Source organism: Pteropus medius, unplaced genomic scaffold (assembly GCF_902729225.1).
Source record: "Pteropus medius unplaced genomic scaffold, Ma_sr-lr_union100, whole genome shotgun sequence".
Lineage (NCBI taxonomy): Eukaryota > Metazoa > Chordata > Mammalia > Chiroptera > Pteropodidae > Pteropus > Pteropus medius.
Window position 1 is genome coordinate 3,568,972 of NW_024340699.1, and position 16,081 is coordinate 3,585,052.

The 16,081-nt window shown below is 32.8% G+C and overlaps 1 protein-coding gene and 1 pseudogene across 9 annotated transcripts in view; one reads left to right on the forward strand and one right to left on the reverse strand.

Moving 5' to 3' along the window:
* GABRG2 (gamma-aminobutyric acid type A receptor subunit gamma2) overlaps positions 1 to 16,081 on the forward strand; it is a 77,716-nt gene that overhangs the window by 15,410 nt on the left and 46,225 nt on the right. For 5 of the 9 annotated variants that reach the window (XM_039877312.1, XM_039877255.1, XM_039877285.1 and 2 more), the window contains exons 2-4: positions 8,679 to 8,830; positions 10,340 to 10,407; positions 12,612 to 12,832. In XM_039877312.1, coding sequence (XP_039733246.1) covers positions 8,679 to 8,830; positions 10,340 to 10,407; positions 12,612 to 12,832 — 441 coding nt within the window. Of the gene's footprint in view, positions 1 to 4,612; positions 4,627 to 8,254; positions 8,285 to 8,678; positions 8,831 to 10,339; positions 10,408 to 12,611; positions 12,833 to 16,081 lie in introns of those variants that run through there. The other 4 variants (XM_039877295.1, XM_039877303.1, XM_039877320.1 and 1 more) reach the window with 3 other exon arrangements.
* LOC120616687 (uncharacterized) lies at positions 14,620 to 14,738 on the reverse strand (annotated as a pseudogene).

Sequence of the window (16,081 nt, forward strand, 5' to 3'; positions counted from 1 at the left end):
AATTGTCTAATTGCATATTTCCCTGTCTTTTAATGTTATGGCTATGTGACAATTCAAATTGTCTTGGGTACCAGGGGAAGATATCCTAAGCTTTGAGAAACACTATTATGGGGCGATCTTAATAGGACATAAATATTGATGGCAATCATGTGATGGCATGTAATTAGGCAGCTCATTTTAATATTAGCTACAACTGTTATATATGCATATTTGTAAAGAGAGTGAATTTTACCAAGTTAGTTTTCGCAAACATTGAATCTTTAAAAATAACCCATACTCACATTAATTCATTCAATATTTTGAAAAGCATTCATCTGGTGTCTTGTAAAGTGCCAGACACTTATAAAGTTTTGGAAAATGACACTGTTGAAGACAAACACTTCTTGCCCGTAGAGACCTAATATTCTCCTTTTAACTCTTACACCTAAACTAAATTTTCTAAATGCTTTTGTTGTTGTTGTGAGGTAAAATGCACAAAAAGTGTATAAGACATAAATATGAATCAGTGTATAAGACATAAATATGAATTATCACTTGAAATAGAAACCCACATAACCACCAACCACATCTAGAAATAAAATATTGCCGACACTCCAGAAAACATCCTCATCCCTCTCTCGATCTCTAGCCTTTTATCTTCCCTGAAAGTAATCATTATTCTGACTTTAAGATCTACAGTTGAATTTTACCTGTTATTAAATTTTACATATACAGAAACATACTATACACGTGTATGTGAATGTATGTGTTTGTGGGGGGAGCTGTATGTGTATGTAGCATCTTTTGCTCGTTTTATTTTTTTATATTTATTTTGCTGCACATAGCAGTTCACTAATTTGTATTGTCATATAATATTTTATTATGTGACTATATCATATTTTATTTATCCATTCTCCTGTTGATTTGGTTTTATTCATTTCTATTACCAATAATGCAACTATGAACATCGTTTCATATTTCATTTCTATTACCAATGATGCAACTTTGAACATCTTCTTTGAGTAGAGATATGCATGCATTTCTCTTTGGAATAAATGTAGGGTTGTTCCTTCTGAGTTACAGAATGCACAGGTGCTCATCATTAGCAGATAATGCCAAAATGTCCCTCCGGCAATATATGAGTCCTAGGTACTCCATATTCTCCCACTTTTATTAAAGAAGGTTGAAATAAACAAACAAAACTACGATAAGTGGGCTAACCCAAAGAAAATGGACTTCAGCGATAACCCTAGAATATGAGCTGACATTTTTTTTTCCTGTTTATACCTTATTGACCCCCATAAACACTGTGGTTACCTTCTCCACATTTTCTCTCCTTACTTTCTTAATTATCCCAATTTTCATTTGGTATCTATGAAGCACATATGTTTTTAGGAAGCTGATTCCATCTTTTGATACTAGTGATGGGACATACAACTAGACTAAAATAGTCAATATAGTCCCTTTCTATAGCCATAGAACTTGGTTTCAGATGTATGAATTCATAAGTATTTGGGCTAATAACACACAAAACAAAACTTTCTAGAGACTTTTAGACAAGTAGACATCTCACTTTTTTGAGAGAACTTCTGGAAGAGTTTGTTTCTGTTTCCATGGATGTTAATAAGAAATAATAGAGATAAAGAGTTACTGCCAACATCTTGTGGCCACAAAGTCAAACCATCTTTGGGTCGAAGCTGACCATGGATGATAGAAGGGCGAAATAAAAAGGATCTGAGTTTTTCCAGCTAGCACAATATCCTCTAGGACCATCTATATTGTCATAAATGAAAGATTTCATTCTTTTTTATGGCCAAGTAATATTCCACGGTATATATGTACCATGTATTTTTTATTGATCTCAGTCATAAACTAGTTTGTTGTCCTAAGTGAAATGAGCCTGAGCAACCATTTATTTTGGATGATCTTATTTGTTAATGAATGTACACTAGCAGAATCTTTCACCTCAATTCTTGTTTCACAGCTTTACGGCTTAATGGCTAAACATTTTGGTTTTGGCGAACTGAAGTGACCATTGGTAAATCTCACTGTTTTTTTTTCATCTGTAAAATGGGGATACTTATAGGAATATCAGTGTCTCAAGGATTAAATCAGACAGAGAAAGACAAATACCATGTGATTTCATATACGGATTTATATACGGAATCTAAAGAACAAAATAAATGGACAACAAAACAGAAATAGACTTAGATACAGAGAACAAACTGATGGTTGCCAAATGGGACAAGGGTTAGGGGACTGAGAGAAAAAGGTAAAAGGATTAAGAAGCACAACTTGGTAGTTACAAAACAGTCACAGGGATGTGAAGTACAGCACAAGAAATATAGTCAATAATATTGTAATAACTATGTATGGTGCCAGGTGGGTACTAGACTTACTGGGGACATCGCTTTGCAAATTATATAAATGTCTAACCACTATGTTATACACCTGAAATGAATATATTACTGAATGTCAACTGTAATTGAAAAACAAATAAAAAAGAAATAACCTGAGTTTTTAAATACGTAATTGAGAATCTGAATCAAAGCACCATAAAGCTCAACCTACATTTGGCTTTACAATTATACATTCTATGCCTCCCAATTTAGTTTAAATATTCTGATACTTACAATGAAATTCATATTAGCTAAAAAAAAAACCCTACACATTTATTTGATATGGGACGTTAGTGACTGCCAATAAAATAAACAGTTTGCATTTTACATATTGGAATATATAGTTCTGGTAACTGACTCAGTTGAATAATCATTTCCCAACAGCTGTTAACCCAATATAAAAAATCAGGTACGAGCTAAGGAAGTCATTATAAGTAGGACAATTCACTATTAGAATTGATATTTAATGATTTACTTCCCTGCTTTAACTCTACCCTCTTTACATGCACACACTTGTCCGTACATGCCTGTGCATAGAGCACCCATCCCAACAGGTTCTGTGCAGGTTCTGTGCCTTACGTGTCCTTCCTGGGAGGTATAGAATCCCTGAGGTCACTAAAGGCCCTCATACGAAAAAGCAACTGCTATCCCAATGCTCCTTTTTCTGAACAACACCACAGTGTCCCTCAAGATCTCCCAGTCCACCTGGAAAGTACAGAGCAGAGTCTTTTCCTCCCATGATCAGTTTCTAAGTCCCCCATGCCCTTTGAGGATATATGCTCACATACCATACCTGCTCCTACATTTTCTACCAAAATTTACCTTCTGCAGTGTCTGGTGAACATTCTATGAAATGAACCAGCTTAAATGAACATGCCTTTTCCTGGCAGTTTGCATTGATTTCCAAGCCAAGAAATTGTTTCAGTGAGGGAGTTTATCACATCCATTAAGTTAAATTGTGGGTTTTGCTTTTATTTCCCATTGTGAGGAGATCAATTCATTGGTATCTGCTACGGCACGCTTATGAAATTTGAATGTTATTAACTTTGTGTTGAAGTTAACATACTTTAATTTAGCTTAGGCATAAACTAATTTATTGTCCTAAGAAAAACATGAGCCTAAACAACCATGTATTTTGGATGATTCTATTTTTTGATGAATACACAATGGCAGATTCTTTGGCCTCAATTCCTGTTTCAAAGCCTTGAAAGCATAATGGTTAAACATTTGGCTTTGGCAAGCTGAAGTGACTATTGGTAAATATTATTGTTTTTTACTTCATCTGTAAAGTGGGGATAATTATAGAAATATCAGTGTTTTAAGAATTAAGTGGGAAAATGTATGAGAAGTCCTTGTTATTCCTAGAACATAGTAAATATTTAACAGTAGCCATTGTAGTTTTTATTATTTATCTTAGGAAAACTAGTTAGCAAAAAACTTGATTCTTTCCATAAATATTAATTAATCATGCACCTATGGAATTTATAGCCTAACAATGCAGACAGACAATGAGTAAATCAATAAATACACATTATGAAAATGCTAAGAAGCAAATAATGGACTAGAACATATAAATGTGGGGTGGGTGACAAAGGTAGATAAATGTAAAGGACATTCTCTATAAGAAGATGATATTTGTATTGAACATTGAAAGATAAGAAGGAGTGAGCCATGCAAATATTGTTTTGGGAAGTGGAGAACAGAAAAGATCATAGGCTGAAAGGATAAATCTGCCAAGGTACTGGAGTTTGGCCAGGTTTCTGGAACTCAACAAACTCTCAGGTAACATGATGGTGTAAGGAACAATACATTCTTCTGTTACTGATGCTTTAGGAGTGTGAGATTTCCACTGAATTTTATAGCCTGGTGAGAATTTAGATCCTTATGAGTACAGTAAAAAGAAGGAATCGATTTTGTGCTACATAGTGGAGATTCACAATACAGGTAATATGAACAGAGCAGAAAATCCAATGCACAAGAATTCTTGATAGAAAAGTTTTGAAATCATGCAGTTTATGGAATTTTACATTTTAATCCAGATATATCAGATTCCCATAGATTCAATAAAGCTCTAAGTTTTGTGGGGCCGGGGATGGATCTAGTCATTGTACTCTCATTTTGCTGAAATATATGCCTTGGGAGATATATTTTGACATATTTATAATACTCTGCATTTGACTCATTGTGCCTATAAAATAAAATAAATGTAAGCCAAAACTTGTACCAACAAAATATTAGTGAAACTAATGTTTCAAAGGAATGAAATGCTACTCATTAAAATATTGCAAGAAAAAAATAAGTGAGATTTTGTTTATTCATCTATTTACCTACATATGACAGAGAAAGACAAACATATACTCTGTCTTTACGATGCCAAACACCAAGAGATTTGAAGATACCTGAATGAAATTGTTCTTATATCTCATGCGAATGTTTGTTGTTGTACAGCCTTGGGAGAGTATAATGACTAGATCTACTCTCATTCCCCACAAAGCTTAGAGTTTTATTGACTCTATGGAAACATGAAATACCTGGATTAAAATTTAAAATTCCATTAACTACATGATTAATCTTTACAGTGGCAAATACACAGAAAAATTCAAATATTTAGAATCTCCATTGACATCAACCTCTCATTAAACTATGTCTGTCCAATATTTGTTTTGTTTTTATAAGTCACTTTTTTTTCCTAAATAGATCATTTTTTTCTGATAATAAACATGAACTCATTACATGTTTGATTCATGCATAAATTTAAAAAATGCAGAAAACTGTAAAGGTGAAAATAAAAATTGATAATCTAACTTATAACACGAAGAGTTAGAATTGAAAGATCTAAAGTAGAAACCTGGGAATCTGTATTTTTAAAAGAGCTCACACACACACGCACACACACACGCACACGCACACACACACGAGCACCATTGTTTTGAACATTCTATGACTGAAATTCTCAAATTTTAATATGCATATGAATTACCCAAAGATCTTACTAAAATAGATTCTGATTCAAGAGTCCAGGTGGGACCCAGGGTTCTGCATTTCTAGCAATTTCCCAGATGCTCATTTTGCTAGTCCAAGGCTTTTGGTCAGATGGCTTCCTAACTATTTTTTAAAAGCTTTCAAAGATGAAAACTTTACAACATTTTCTGGTACTGTCTTTCAGAAATTGTCACTCAGACTACAAAAAAAAATTTTCCATTATAAGTTAATTAAAGAATAACTTCAAATTCAATCTTTTCCCTTTACAAAATTATATTTTTTAAATAAAGAGCCGAAGAAAAAGTAATCATTTCTAAAGGCTATTTATCCAGATATGTGCCTTAAGCTAGAAGTTCGAGTCTATGTTTGATCTTAGCCCATTCAATGATTAAGTCAATTTCACTGAATCTTTATTAATCTATTTTTATCTTGGCATTCTCATGCAGTTCATAATTCTACAGAATGCCTTATCTAATGGTCAGACTTCATTATCCCTAGATCATTCACCTATAAATGTGGACGCTTTTGACTCCAAAGAATTCTAGAGAAAGAAATAGCCAACAGTGAATGAGAGAGGTTCCTTTTAAAAGACAAATCTGGAAACAATCCCAGCTTATACATCATCCCTATTAATTTAGACTTCAGTGAGAAAGTTCTAGAGAATAAAACTTCATTTATTTATAAGGTAGGGGCTCATTGTTTTTCTTCTGGGAAAACATCGGTTTTCAGTTCTCAGCCCATATTAGATAAAAACCTGGAAAAGCATCTGTAGAAGCAAGTTTTAGTTACATGGTTGAAGCTGATATTATAAATTCAGTAGTGGACATTTTATTACAATAATAATAATTATAAACATATTTTTTAACACTATGTGTCAGTTGCTGTGCTAAGCATTTAATAAGTATTAAATGCTTAACCTTCCACAAAAATGTGATATGAATACTAGCAGTATTAACATTATTTTAAAATAAAAACTTTGAAGTTTAGCAAGGTTAAATATCTTGCCCAAGGTCATAAAATAGTGACAGAGGCACAAACAAAACCGGAAAGCAGACCTGGTAATTTCCTACTCCCAAATATATGCTCTTAACTTCTCTACTCTGTTTTACCTTTCTATGGCTAAGTAGTCATCCTGAAGTATGAAAAAAATCTGTCACTGATACTTTTATATGAAATAATCAATTTGATTATTGTCTGGCATCCAGTAGATGTTGATGCTATGAGATTTATTGGTACAATTATGGAAAGTAGCATTCCTACTAAACAAGTATCCCTTATCTTTTCATTTAATGTATTTTTCCTTCTAGTTCACCAGATAACAGTAGTGATGATAATACAGCACCATCAGCCTTGGATCATTTATTTGTTAAGTATGAGAAAGGGCTAAACACAAGCAAACAAAACAACTTAACATATATCGACTTCCCTTGAAGAAATTTTAATAGGGTACATTTTTCTGACAGAGACAGACAGAGACAGACACAGAGGAAGGAAGAAGGAGAGATTATTTTTGGAAAGGTCTTTTTGTATAAAGAAATTAAACGGTAGTGAAAAAGAAATCATATTCTTTTCTCAATGGAAAGATTTACAAATTTCTTAGCTATTTTTGTTTATATGTTTCTTCTTAAACTAGTAAGATTTAGGTCATAGGATTAGGGTTCTGTTAGGCAGAATTCACAGTGCTCTGGAGAAATGATGAATTGAGGCCCAAGAGGGATTTATTACCCTAGCAGAGAACTGTCGTAACCCGTATTGAGGTCTTTCTCTTTGAGAGCTGTTTGAAGCTTTGTCCGGTTCATCATATTCTCTATGAGTAACCTATGAAATTCACATTTTGCTTAAAGACACTGGCTATGTTAGATTGTATGTAGATGTGTGGCTCAGTTTATATAATGTTTTCTATTCATAAAGCTTTAAAGGATTATAAAAAGAGATTTCTTACTTTCTAAACTGTTTCACGATAGTGATTACTCTTAAAACTTCACCTACCTTATTCATTCTTACACCAGATTAATTAATCAACTTTTCCACCATATTTAATCATCTATCTATCTATCTAATCTTCAAGCTACATTTATATAAAACATAGTCATATGTATAACTGAGTATGACCGAAGAAAGGTAATAAACATGATTTGAGAAATATATATATATATTTCAAAATAAACACAAAATATATGCATTAATATTAATTCAGGATAATGTGGCAGTGATTTGATTTCTGACAAGACCCATTCTATACCATATATTTAGGAAAATAAACTGAAGATAGGGATGAGGAAGGGAATTTTATATTTTATGTTTGTAATTTTTTCACTGTAAACCATAGAAGTAACTATATTTACTAAGAGCTAATAAAAATGAAAATTGCAGCATTTGCAAGGTTTCGCTTTATGCCTAGATCTGGAAAATATATTTATCTTTTGTTGAGGGAGGGAGGGGGATGGAATCCCGAGAGAGACAAGCTACAGGAATTCCAACATCCTTCCAAAGTCAGTCTTAGCTTCTGGCCCAGATGTGGGGGTGTTCTGACAAGTTTGGGCATAAAAAACTAAACCGCAGAATATGATGTGGCTTCTTGATCACTCGAAATAGGTAATTTCATTTCTATAATTGTAGTACACTAACCAATAGAATGAGTTTCCAGTTTAGGAATTTTCACTGTAGTAAAGAGTGGTTTAAGGCCTGCAACTATATTTTTTCTTCACAGAACCAGGTTCTTAACGATCAAAGATAAATGAACCGCCCTTGCCTTCAGTGCAAGTCTGGGAAAAAAAATACACATACACACACCCTGGGGGAAAAACAGGCAGCAAGACTGAGCTTTCCTTAGTAGTTCAATTGAGGGGGGAGAGGCTTGTCTGGCAGTTTGTGGGAGTGAATCTAATTATCAGTCTCTTACTTTCATTAATAGGTTGGAGCAAGTTAACTTCTCAAAGGAAAAATAGTAGACATTATGCCTGAATTTGTGGACTACATTATTTTCATTTAAGCATCACTTTCACAAAAACAGTTTTTTTCAAGGTTCTTCCTAAAGCTGGGCAGGTGGGCATGAATAACATCATCTCTGAAGAAGGTAAAAATAAGTAGTAAAACATGGTATACCTATAGATGGCCGGGCAAGGCATTCTGAAAACCCAGAGCACACTGTGCAGTTTAATTAGCTAGACTAACCCTCAGATCAGAATTTTACTATAATCCATTTCAATCCATTCCTGTAATCTGGTTTCATTTTTCTCTTTCCACCAGTGGCCTGGGGGTAAAATTTAACTTAGATGTAGTCTATATGTTTCCTGACCAACATTTTTGTTTTCTTAGCCTCACTAGCCAAAAATCTGATGACGACTATGAAGATTATGCTTCTAACAAAACATGGGTCTTGACACCAAAAGTTCCTGAGGGTGATGTTACTGTTATCTTAAACAACCTCTTGGAAGGCTACGACAATAAACTTCGACCTGATATAGGAGGTATTGTAAAGTCCTCTGTAGTGTGGTGTAGCAAGAAAGTCATAAACATGCCTACCACATTAGAAGAAAACATCGGCATATTTCAATAACCAGAACTATTTAAATGATACTTTCATTAAGTTGTAAAAATAGATAAAGGATGTATAATTAGCATTCCAGTCTAGGGGAGGAAGGGGCATTGATAAGTTCAAATGAAGAAAGATAATTTTCAAGTGAAACTTGAGAGCTAGATATTAAACTTTTCTGAGATATCCCAAACAAAGGATGAAAAAGAAAAGTGACACTTCTTTATGAAGTAATGTCAAAAACAAACAAGCAAATAATCATAAAGAAAGGATATACTGGTTACTTATTGCTGTGCAACAAACAATTATAAAAATCTCAGTGGCATATAATAACAGGCATTTACTTAGCACTTTGGTGGGGTGGTCTAATTTAATCTAAGCCAAGCTGGGGCTGTTCATTTAGGAAGCTGTACTCATTCCACTCCTGGGACCAGCAGACGAGCTAGGAGTAGCCTTCTCGTGATAACAGCAAAGAATAAGAGAAAAAGTAGAAGTTCATAAGGTAGAAGAAGTTCATAATGCTTGAGATTAGAATGAGCACTTCTGTCCTTATCTTATTAACCAAAGCAAGTCAAATGATCAAGCCCAAAGTTCAGAGGCAGAGAAATAGTCTTGATTGACCCCAAAGGTATAGACACAGAGAACAGTGAAGAATTCAATCCACCATAGAGAATTAGGGCATGGCTCTTTCAAGGAAAGTGGATAAAAATGAGACAAATGTTCTTTTTGAATCAGAGCCCAGAATGATATTATGAATCCTTGTTCATTAAATGTCAAATGAAAATGGAGCACATGCATTTGGTCATGGATGTAATACTACATGATTTTTAATATTAGTCCTCTTTGACAAATAGATGTGTACTGGATTTCCATATGGTTTCCTCTGAATCACAAAATCCATTAAGTCATTGAGAAAGATTAATCTTGTGTTGGTTAGAGGCGCATGAGGATAAAGTGATCATAAGAGGAATCAACAGGTACAATGGTTCAAAACCGATTCATAATACTTGTCACTCTTTATATCTACTTTATCTTTCTAACGCTATTTTTTCTAGGTTATTAAGGAGTTATTTCTTCTACATGGATTAATTCAGGTTACAATGCCCAAAGAGATTTAAGAGCTTAAAGGAAAAATAGTAAAATTCAGAATATTTCAGAGGATGAAGAAAATCTGATTTTTTTTCTTATTTGTTCATTTTTATATAGTCTTGAAAGGATAATCAATTTCAAAACTCTACTATGCTTACTTGTTATGTATTTTATACTTAAATGGAGATATCCCTTTGAAAATAAAGTTATTTAAATGTAGCAAATTAGTTACTGGCACCAAACTAGTTGCAAATAAATCATTTCTAATGTAGCAAAATAAATGTATTTCTAGGATAGCAAAGATGGAAATATTGTGCCTCTCTACATGCACATATCTCTATGGTTTTCTTTACAGTGAAACCAACATTAATCCACACAGACATGTATGTGAATAGCATTGGTCCAGTGAATGCTATCAATATGGTAAGTTTCTAATAGTTTGTCTATTTTGTTAACATATTAGAGAAGACTTGTAGTATGATGCAAATAGCAAGACATATGCCAACAAAAAGTTTTGGAAGGGAAAGATAATCTTTCAAATTCTTTTATTCTCTCTTGCAATATGAAGATAATTTTTTAATGATTTGACATGAGAATTAAATGTGATATGTATAAAATTTCTGTAAAAATGCTGTATTCTTAAAATTCAATGATAACTGCTTAGCACAAAATAAAACATAGTACCCCACTAGTTTTTAGACTATTGATAGTGTGGAGAGGGCATAGTTTGCCTCAAATCAGATTGTTTCTCAGAGGAAACAGTTGATCAGATGTAACAATAAATGTAACTTTTTCTTGTATAACACTTTCTATCCAAATCTGAAATTAGAAACCATTGGAGGCTATAATAGAATAGAGTAGAACATGCAACATAACATAAATAAGATGAAAACGTTAATATAGCTTTTACTAAGCTAACTATAAGGACACTACATTGAGTAGAGAGATGAGAAATTTTAATTGCTCTCACTTGGGGTGAAAAACCTGCATAGTTTATGCAAATAAGTTTGTTTGTTTAATCATTAAACAAATGCCAACATGTTTGTTCTTTACAACCAAAATTCTCAGAATATTTAGCATTCTGATGCAAATCGTAACATTTAAGATGAAGAAGTTATATATGTAGGTTATTTAAGCATAGAACTTTCAACTTTAGAATACTCGTCCCCAGAGCTACTGTCCCAGGATCACAGTCTATGAAAAGCTTGTTTAAAGAATCTTAAAGATTTTATTTTTACTTATTTGTGTGAGAGTGTTTTTCCAAAATGTACATTAGAAATTATTTAATTACTCTATCTTCTGGCACATCACTAATTAGTTGACAAAGAATTTCATATGATAAGTTTCCTTATCATTAGTTGTAGATTGCAAATGTGGAACTAAATGGTGAATGAAGTGGCATGGCTCACTCCAGTAGAAATATAGTCTATTACAATGAGACACAGCAGCAGGAGATGCAGGGAAATAACACATAAAAGTACAAGGAAGCAAAGGAATAATCTTTCTGTCTTTTGGCGTTCTTCATCAGAAAATGGTGGTGGGTTTAGAGAATTGAACTAGGAAATGTGGATAACTCCTATCCCTCAGCTCTCATCTTCTAAGAATATTGTTGTTGTTGTTGTTTTTAATTTTCTCATTGATAGGCATGATTAAAATCAATTTATAAAATAATTTTAAATAATACACAAATATGATAGTCAAACTACAACTTGGGCATTCTGACTCCAGGCTTAATTATCTAAATTCGCAACACACTTATTTCTCTTTGTTTAAAATCGATCTCTTGTCATTTAGGGGTACATACTTGAGGATAATAATTTGTCATAATGGGACTTTGAGAATATGTTTTGTGACAGAGATTAGCACAATTTAAAATTATTTTTCATTGGTTAATTTCCCCTTATTTAGAGAAAGGACAACAACTATAATAGTTAAAAAATGTTATCTTACATATTGTATTGGTGTTTGTTATATTTGCCAGATACAGTGAAAAGAACTTTATGTGTAGTCCCTTTTCCTATCCTCACACTACCTAACAAGATAGGTTCTTTGGGGTCCCCATTGTATTATGAGGTGACTGAGCCTCCAGAGCTTCAGTTTAGGACTGTTTTTGAGTGTTGTGGACTTTTACCTGATAGCGAAGTTTCTGAACTTTGGTAATTGTTTTCCATAACACATTTAGCAATGTCTAGACGTACTTTTTTAGTTGTGACAACTTGGTGGGTAGGGGTTGATGTTTGTGCTACTGGCATCAAGTGAGTAGGGGCTAGGAATGCTACTAAGCATCTTAAAACCCTCAAGACAGCCCCACGACAACGAATTAGCTAGCCAAGAACACATGAGAAACTCTGCTTCATAGACACCAAGTGCAAACAACTATATCAGAGCTATGATCTTTTGCCAGCATTTATTTAGATGAGTCTATTTTTCCATAAAAATATCAACTGGTCTACAAAAGCTGAGTGAGTGTTCTTAGCAAAGTTTTTGCTTTCGTTTGGACTATTCAAAGCCAAAGTAGCTTTGCTTCATATTGACAGTGAGAACAAAAGTTATACATACAAACAAATGCTCTACGATATAATCCTATGTATTAAAATGTTCTATTTCATCTTTTTTTTTTAAAACAGGAATATACGATTGATATATTTTTTGCCCAAACATGGTATGACAGACGTTTGAAATTTAACAGCACCATTAAAGTTCTCCGATTGAATAGCAACATGGTGGGGAAAATATGGATTCCAGACACTTTCTTCAGAAATTCAAAAAAGGCTGATGCACACTGGATAACCACCCCCAATAGGATGCTGAGAATTTGGAATGATGGTCGAGTGCTCTATACTTTAAGGTATTCTGGGAAAAGAAAGGAGTAATTGATGGGAATAAAATAAAGATCAAACACACTCTCTTAAGACAAAAGAAATTTCAAGCCTACCTCAGGGTTGGCATGTTTGATCAAAACAGTACATGACACTACAAAATTAGTTGTTCTTTTTGTTATCGATGAGCCTTTTCAAAGGACTAGTCATAGGTAGAAATCATTTTCTGCGACTTATGTGAGAACTCAGTTTTCTCACAAGGACATAAAATTTCCCTTTCTTGTGTAAGATCACCTGATCTTTGCATCAGTCTTGGCTTTTGTGTGTGTGTGACTTGCTACTTTAAAAAATGAAAACTAAAATAGTTAGTCATCCTTGGGACCACCATTTGTTATGCTTGGAAACGCCTCTGTTTCCAAGGAAACCATTGCAAAAGGAGAACTTTGATATGGAAATCTCCCATTTGTCTTTCTCTTTGTAGCTGCACAATGGCAAGTAACTAGAATAAATTCCATCTCTGAGCCCCTGTTCCCCACTACACTGATATAGGCTGTTTGACTTAATTCATTGGCTATTTTTCGAAATAGACATCTTCTGGAAAAAGTTAGAGCTATATTTTTTTTGAACTTAAATATTAAGTGACATTTGGAAGATTTCCACTTAAATTATTTTATGCTATTATCTTAGCACTTCATATTTCCAAACATTTAAAATATTTTTATGCTAAAGAGAGTGTATTATTAAACAACATAATAGGTAAATACATAGACTTAAGAATCTGACAAATCTCGCTTTAGTGCTTAGCTCTATATTGTACTATCTGAATGTATTAAGGTAACTCTACGGAAATTCTATGTACAGAACTTGGGGCAGCTATCTAGTAGTAGGGGTCTAGAAGACATATCACAAAGCTTTGTTTGTATGGCAAGTTTAATACTTTAACTTGGTTACGTTTTTAATTAGAGAGATTAGGTGGAAACTGATGGAGATTACCAGGAAAGAAGGCACCACTATTCCCATGATATGCACCACACTCAATTGAACAAATTCTTACCTTTCATTTCTTTAATTTCTATAAAATAGACAACGATTCTTATCTTACAGAGTTGTTATAAGGACTAAATGGGGTGATATGTAAAATGGTTAATGTAGAGCCTGATATACAGGAGTATAGCAGATATTAAATTTATTTGTATATATATATTTTAGTAAAAAATATAAATATAATTTTTCTAGTTCTTAGTATCCTGGAACTTTTAGCTTCAAAATAATTCATGATAAATGCCTTTGTGACATACTTTAGGCCTAATATAATATTCGACATACAAAATAAAATATTTTAAAATGGCTACAAACCTTTATATTAATTAAACAATTACATCAGTTACTAGGAAAAATGGCTACAATTATAAAAGAAATTCATTGCGTATATTTTGAATTCATCACGGGTTTTAAGTCAGAGATAAGGTAATAACTAGAATTAGAATCCAGTGGAAATAAAAGTTTTTATGATAAATCAGATTTCAGTCTAGCTTTTGAAATATTAAGGCAGTCACACTATCTCAAGTTAATTTAACATTCTCTGAATATTCTAGTCATTTTTTTCACTTCTGTTAATTTGCAGAATCACTATACAATATTTAATTAGGGAAACCACCGCAAAACTGTTGCTCAAGGTTTGAATGAGTTGCCAATCTGTACTGAGAGATGATTTTACTCTTTTTTTTTTTTTGGGCGAGGCAACCCTTGGTTGACCTCACAGATTGCAAGGACCTTGTCAGCTCGCAATCTCTTATTATTTTATTTTATTTTTTTACGCCTACAACATTTGGTCTTCCTAGGTGGTCTCCCATCCAAGTACTAATCAGGCTCGACCCTGCTTAGCTTCCGAGATCAGATGGGATCGGGCTTGTTCAGGGTGGCATGGTCATAGATGAGATGGTTTTGTTCTTGTTCTTAGCTATAATGAGTTATAAGTGTGTATGTATGTATAGATAAAATATATATATGCTCTATGTTTCTGCAATCTATCTATATATTTTTTTAATTTCAATAATTCCAGTTTACTTTGGAGAAATAATACTAAAATATAAAATTTAATTATAATTTCACTTATGAATAAAACTAATATTTTCTTTGGAAGAGCATATGATTAGTGAGTGACAATGATTAAAACCTTTAGCTTTAGAGACAGATAATCGGGTTCAGATCTCAATTGTGCCACTAACTTTGTGACTTCGTGCAAGTTCAAGTATAATAAAGCCATAATAACGCTTACTAAGTGAGCGAACAATTAACCTTACTAAGTACCATGTAAACAATTAATGGCTCAATGATTATTAGTTATATTTTAAGATCAGTAATTGCTCTATTATATCATAGAAAAATAAAATACCCCGTTAAAAATTATGCTAACATATAAAATCTTTTAAAGTAAACAAATGTTCATAAAATAACAGTTTTATTACTTCAAGACTGATATCATTGTAAGAAATAATAGCTAACAAATATGAAATTTTAAAAATCATCAATCATCAGCAGTACAATTTTAGAATATGTTCAGACTTCTTCAAAGGTGATCTAAACATCTGGAACTCCTTTAAATTTTCTCCCTTCTAGAATCCTAGCCTATACTGAGATCCAGAAAACCTGCATGTTTAATAAGCACCTCATTTGCAAATATTTTGAGACTCATTTGCAAGTATTTTTGTAGTATGTCTGCGTGTATGTATTTAACATTGCTTGTTTGCCATTAGATATTTTTCTACTTCGACATCCTGTTTAATAGCTTTATAGCGTTCTATTATAAAAAGCACAATACTCCATTGTGAAACATAGATATTTTTAAATTCACATATAGTAATTTAAAGCTAAAAGCTAACAAGTACTATTAACAGAAGGTTCTACTTTAATTAGCAGATAAGATCTGAGGATTATCAGCATTCATATATATGCAAACAGTAAATGAGCTTAAGTTCTTAAAACAGTTTGTTCTGTTAAGTAACATAAATACATTCCCTGAGTAATTCATCTGTGCAATAATTTGCCAAAAGAATAAATACATGAGCATAAATTTTGAATAAATAAAGTTGAGGACAATGAGAACCTATTGTTTGGTCTGTTAAAATGAATGGATTGCATTAAGTCTTAAACAATTTTCTCCTGGACTTAGTGGATTTCTTCAGTGAGAATCACCTTTTGTTATCAATAAGAATATGAGATAGATATACTATCCAGGAATAAAGATCAAGAATGGTCATTAGAAATTGTTCTACTGT